Source organism: Magnusiomyces paraingens, assembly GCF_902498895.1.
Source record: "Magnusiomyces paraingens strain CBS 517.90 genome assembly, contig: contig2, whole genome shotgun sequence".
NCBI lineage: Eukaryota > Fungi > Ascomycota > Dipodascomycetes > Dipodascales > Dipodascaceae > Magnusiomyces > Magnusiomyces paraingens.
In genome coordinates this window covers 1,241,116-1,247,464 of record NW_022474068.1, presented here as the reverse complement: position 1 = coordinate 1,247,464, position 6,349 = coordinate 1,241,116, and the positions used below count along the sequence as shown (strand labels likewise).

At 35.6% G+C, this 6,349-nt stretch overlaps 2 protein-coding genes across 2 annotated transcripts; both read right to left on the bottom strand.

Moving 5' to 3' along the window:
• Positions 1–497: 497 nt before the first annotated feature.
• On the bottom strand, positions 498–1,007 carry SAPINGB_P002132 (uncharacterized protein; the record flags this gene model as incomplete). Its single annotated transcript, XM_031996852.1, has 1 exon — positions 498–1,007. One exon carries the CDS (start codon positions 1,005–1,007, stop codon positions 498–500), a length of 510 nt encoding a protein of 169 aa, XP_031852743.1.
• Positions 1,008–2,837: 1,830 nt separating this feature from the next.
• On the bottom strand, positions 2,838–5,609 carry SAPINGB_P002131 (uncharacterized protein; the record flags this gene model as incomplete). Its single annotated transcript, XM_031996851.1, has 2 exons — positions 2,838–3,056; positions 3,483–5,609. 2 exons carry the CDS (start codon positions 5,607–5,609, stop codon positions 2,838–2,840), a joined length of 2,346 nt encoding a protein of 781 aa, XP_031852742.1.
• Between the last annotated feature and the right edge of the window lie 740 nt (positions 5,610–6,349).

Here is a 6,349-nt window from a genome sequence, read left to right as displayed (position 1 = left end):
ACAAGTAGACTAATTAGATAAAAGATAAAAGATTCATTCATTCATTCATTAGCAAAAAAAAAAACATAGATATATATAATAATAATAAAACAAAAAAACGACACAAACATTATTGTTGAGGGAAATAACTTTTTTTTTTTTTCACAATAGTAGTTGTTGATATAAAAAAACAAAACAAAAGAAGAGTTAAAAGTACAAATCACAAGCTAGTAAAAAAGCCAGTGTATTTCAATTTTTTTTTAATAGTCCCATGTGAAATGACCTTCAGTCAAGGGATCAGTGTAAAGAAGAGGAGGAGAAAAAGACCATCATAAAGTTGACTAGGTTAAGATCCTTAATATTGTTCATGCTCAAAATTCTAACCTAGTACCTTGTCTTCATCATCCTTCATCCCCTCCCTTCCTTCCTATTAAAAAAAAAAACCTTTACCCAGTAAAGGTTTCGCATCCCCTATAATTTCCTTTATTTTTTTTTAAAAAAAAAACTAAGGAAATTCCTTAAGCCGAGTGGGCAGCTTGAGAAGCATCAGGGCCAAGTGTAGGTGTGGTTCTGTTGTTCTTTTTCTTGTAATCCTTAATTGCTGACTTAATAGCGTCTTCAGCAAGCATGGAGCAGTGCAGCTTGACAGGAGGCAGAGAGAGTTCCTTTGCAATTGTTGTATTCTTAATCTTACCAGCTTCATCGAGTGACATACCACGGACGAGTTCTGTAACATATGAGGAAGAGGCAATAGCTGAGCCACAGCCAAAAGTCTTAAACTTGACATCAGAAATGATACCATTGTCATCGACACGGATCTGGAGTTTCATGACATCACCGCATGCTGGTGCACCAACAAGACCGGTACCAACATCTGTGTCATTCTTGTTCATGGAGCCCACGTTACGGGGATTGTTGTAGTGGTCTAGGACCTTGGCGTGGTACATTCTGCGGGGAGTAGAGGCCAGAGCGGCAGCGGTGGCAACAGGAGCCATGCGAGATGTGCGGATAACAGTTCTGGAAAGCATTGGTATGTGTGTGTGTGTTTGTGATTTAGAGAGGAGGATTCTCGTTTATTCTTTTTTTTTGATAAAAAAAATGGGGTATTTTAGAAATAGATATTTAAAATATTAATAGATTGTGATAAAACAAACAAGAGTTGTTATATATATTGATATATTTAAAAACAAAGTATATCTTATGGATGCCGATTATAGTAAAAAAAGAGGGGAGGAGGGGGGCCTCCGATCCTTTATATACTTTTTTTTTTTTTTTTTTTGCGGCGGGCGGCGGCAACAACAAATATTTTTATTTATATTTTTTTTTTTGGAGTAGTGAGCGCTGCTGTAACTGCTGCTTGCTTAATTAAAAAAAAATACTGGGATTTGCAAAGAGATATAGTAATTAATTTATTAAGTAATATATTATATAATCAATTAATTAACAAGGCAGGGCTGAATCGAAGGAGGAGGGGGGAAGTTTGCTGCCGTTGAGATACAAGTCCACGTGACTCACATATTTTTTTTTATTGCTGAAGAGGAGGAGGAGGAGGAGGATGGAAAATTTCGTGTGGTATTGGAAGTCTAGACCTTTCTTTTTGAGGCCTTTTTATTTTATTTTAATTTAATTTAATTTATTTTAATTTATTTTAATTTATTTTATTTTAACATTTGAAGATTAATGAAATCTTTTAAATTTATTATATATAAATATATGAAAAAACAAACAAATGAGAATATATATACAATAATTTTTTTTTGTTTTTTTTAAATGAATTAATAAATGTGGAACTTGATTAATTCCAAGAAACACATACACACACACCTTCTATCCCGAGAACCGAGTTGTTGATATGTTAATAATACAAATCTTTCGGAAATCAAGAAATTTTTTTTTTTTTTTCAATGGGAAACAACAGATTTTTTACTCGGATCGGATAAGCCTCAATGAGATCTATAAAGTGTGTAAATACAACAATGAGGGTTTGTCAAACAAATAAAAAAAAAAAGTATATTTATCTATAATATACAATTCTATTCAATTGACAGTTAACATTGTTAATAAACAATTATTATCATCAATAATTCGGATCGACATTTGATTTTAAATTCGTTATTATTATTATGATGATGATAGTAATTACTATCATCATCCGATGTACCCTTTCTTTCTTTCTTTTTTCTCTCTTATTTAATGCAAAAGATCATTTGAATGAAACCTGACGTTAAATCTACACTCTCTATTAAGTTTGAGTTTCTTTCTTTCTTTTCATCATTTTTTTTTTAAAATCTCAATTATAAATAATCAAAAGAAATTTATTTTTTATTTTAGGTCTTAATTCTTTTTCTTTTCTCTTCTATTACATAATAATTTATGTAACTTAATATTCATGGCAAATCAGATAAAGTCCGAATTCGGAAACATCCCGTTCTCGCTTTTTCATTGGTCTTTCCTTTTCTTGTCATTGGACATCTCTCCCAAAATCACACTCCCCTCATCCCTCCCTCCCCAAACATAGAAACAAACATACTAACAAACAAACAAACTCATCATCCGCTCAATTTTGTCATCCGCTATCGCCAAAATATCGCCCAAATTTCCTTTAAAGATAACAATAATAAAATCTCACAAAAATTAATTTCAAGATAAAATAAAATTAAATAAAATAAAATATTTTTTTTTTTGCATTTTAATAGATAAAAATAAAAATAAAAAATTAAAATAAACTTGAAATTTAACCACAAATAATAAATAATAAATAATAAATAAATAAAAAAATAAAAAACTAACTTAACGTAAAAAAAAAAAAAAATAAAAACAAATAAACCTCTTTTTTTCATGCAACTTTTTTTTATCCTCTAATAAGAGGCCAACCGCTGATTACTTCCAAACCTATAAAGCCCAAAACTTTGGCCATTCTCATCCTTTCCATCTTCATCGCACGCCAGCGCCGAATTTTCTAAAGACTCTTGAACCTTCTTGACCTGTGCTGAAGGCTTCTCCTCCTCCTCCTCCTTAGTATTATCTAAAGATACACCAACAGGCTTGCGTTTTTTGAGTAACACGGGGAAAGTTGGCTTGAACATAATCCCGCGGGATTTGTTATCATTGTTTTTGGTACTAAACACACTCGAATTAACAATCTTTGAGTCCCCAACACTACCCTTTTTATTCTCCAATGCCATTTTACCAAAACTAAGTGTCAATGGTGATGAAGATGATCCATTACTGCTACCACTGACACTACCTCCACGCTTCTCATTCGTCCCTCTCTTTTTATTATTATTATTATTATTATTATTATTATTATTATTATTATTATTATTATTATTATTATTATTATTATTATTATTATTATTATTATTATTATTATTATTATTATTATTATTATTATTATTATTATTATTATTATTGTTTGTAGCATTCTCTTCAACCCCTCCTGGACTTATATTACTTCCACTCGTTTCAAACGAGCTGCGTGCCGAAGATAAAGTTGGAGTTACATTCCCGGCAGTACCAGAACTATTCTGGCGTCTCCTGGACCCAAAAACACCTGCTAGTGCCTTGTACCGTGATCGAGATGACCGAGAGGAGGACCTTGACAAAGACCTGGCCACAGGCGTCACATCTCCATCTGTAACATTTCCGCGGCGATAGAAAAATGGGGTATCGTAATAATCTGGTTGTGCTTGTTGATCATTATTAATATTATTAATATTATTATGGTGACTCAATGTGCTGTTTGAATAGTAGTAATCGTCATTATTATTATTATTATTATTATTATTATTATTATTATTATTATAATCATCATCATAATCATCAATAACATTATTGCCAACAACAAACTTTCCATCTGTAGTTCTATCGGAATCCATGCTGCTTCGATAGCTGTTAAATGAATATCCATTCTTTAGAGTATCTTTGCTGTTGTTATCGTTATTGTAATTATTATTGCTGATTATGTTGGATCCCCCACATGTGACCGATTCGGCTTTGTGACTCCGTATAGTAGTAGCAACGTGGGGCACACCATCACTGTTTTCATTTCCTTCTCCTTCTTCTTCTTCTTCTTCTTCCTCCTCCTCACCTTCGTAATCATTATGCCCACTTTCTGCAAACTCATCAAAACTCGAACAAGATGTCGAGTTAGATGTAGATAGCCCAGGTGGCCGCTCCAACAGCTCTCCTCCTACTCCTCCTCGGGGTTGTAATATATCTCCATGTTGATGATTATGGTCAACAATAAAAGCCTCGCTAGACCCTGTGCGGTTATTATGCAATGCCGTTGTATCCGCAATAGAGTTTTCCACCCTCACAACAACAACCGGAGGTGCTACTGTAGGTGTCTCATAATTAGGAGAGGTAGTTGTTGTTGTTGTTGGAGCAGTAATAACAGTATTCTGGCCTGTACCACCAATCGTTATTATGCTGCCCATTTGTAACGGCCGGAACCCACGAGAGGTCGACACTGGGTTTGTAGTCATTATCGAAGACAAGGTACTCTTGGTACCTAACGATCCTCTCACGCTGCTATGCTTACTTGAGATGCCGCCAACCCCGCGCAGAATGGGAGCTGCTCCTGGACCCCACGATACAAAAAGTTCCGCCAAATCCGGCGACGTAGCAACCACTCTCCATTGTTTAGAATCTTCGGCCGGTTCCATATTTTTCAAGCTCTGAATCTGTTTCGCTTGTCGGTGTCTAATATAGCTGTCTTCATCATAAATGTCATCATCATATTCTTCTTCTTCTTCTTCATCATCATCATCATCCTCGTCCAGTGAGCTGCTTTCAGACTCTGTCTCAGTATCTCCATCCGATGAGACAACCGTCCATCGGGGGTTTCCTGCTGCACGTAACCGACGAGGTGACCACGTGCTTAACCCGCAGTAACTGGCCACTCCGACCACTGAAAGTACTGGAGCCCGCAACAGATCACCAATCAATGGGTTGCAGGCTGCTCCATGAGACACCAGTACAAGGGTGTCAATATTCTGTAGACTAGGATCGGTGGAATATTCAGCTAGTAGTTGTTCGAGTCCAGACGTGACTCGTGCGTGCATTGCTGCCCAAGTTTCGCCATACTCTCCGGCGCGTCCGCACCGCGATAAGGGCCAAGTGTAGTCGATTTTTTTGGAGGAGGAGGAAGAGGAGGAAGATTGCCCCACTTGTTGGGCCAGCCAGCTTAGCGAAGTTGCCTGCAACTCCGTGTGGCCATCCGACGGCGGAGGAACTATATCCGAGTAATAGTCTGGTGTTTGCCATTCTCCTAAAAATGCATCTAATCGGAGGGTGCATCGAGAGGAGGACTGTGTTGAAAAAGAAGAAGAAGAAGAAGAAGAAGAACAAGATGCTGTCTCGCCTAGACTCGATGCTATGCAGTTGGCTGTTTGAACACAGCGTAGAAATGGAGACGAATGGATAGCCACAGATCCCAGAGCCTTTTCTTGTAAGTGTGAGCCCAAAACAAGGGCTGCAATGGCGTCGCCTGTTTTACGAGCTTGCTCAAATCCTTGAGGTGATGCTAGGGGGCTATCGTAAGGTGTTGGAGAAGTCTGGATCCATGACTTATCGATTGAGTCTAGTCTGAGCGCATGCCGTACTATGAATATGGTAGATATCGTCATATGTGATTTCTTTGTTTTGAACCAGAAAAAAAAAAGAAAAAAATTACAAGAGTATCTTTTTATTTTAAAAGAAAAAAAGAGATAATATTATTTATATTAATATAAAAGGGGGGTTTTGGTATGCTCAAGAAAAAAAAAAAAAAGGGGAGGAGGAAATATTGTGAAATTAATGAGAAAGATAAAAGTGCTGGATGGTTTTAAAAGGAGTTTTATTTTTAAAAAAAAAATCAAAAAATGGCCAGACTTTTGTGGAAATCTTTTTTTTTTTTTTTTTTTATATTTGGAGAGAAATAGTAGCTGCAGCATAACAACAACAACAACAAAAACATCCACCTCTCTGGAAAACTAATTATATTTTTCACATGCAAAAAAAAAAAAAATAAAATAAAAAAAAAATTTCTTTCACTTATGCACGTGTGTTTCCATACAAGACCCGAGACCCAATTGATGGTTGAAAAATACGACTGACTAAAGTCTTTTTTTTTTTTTTAATATTTTTCACTTGAATCCATTTTGTTATTTTGTTATTTTGTTATTGTCATTGGTATTGTCGCCGTCGTCGTCGTCGTCGTCTTCGTGATCTTCTATAAACTCAACTGAGCAGCTTTCCATTATGATCGTTTGTCGTCGTCAAAAAAAATTTTTTTTTTCTAATCTTGTCGCGCAATTTTGCCCAGACATTATGCAAATTTCCAACAAACGCCCCGTACTCAAATATACGCGCATCGTCATAATAATAA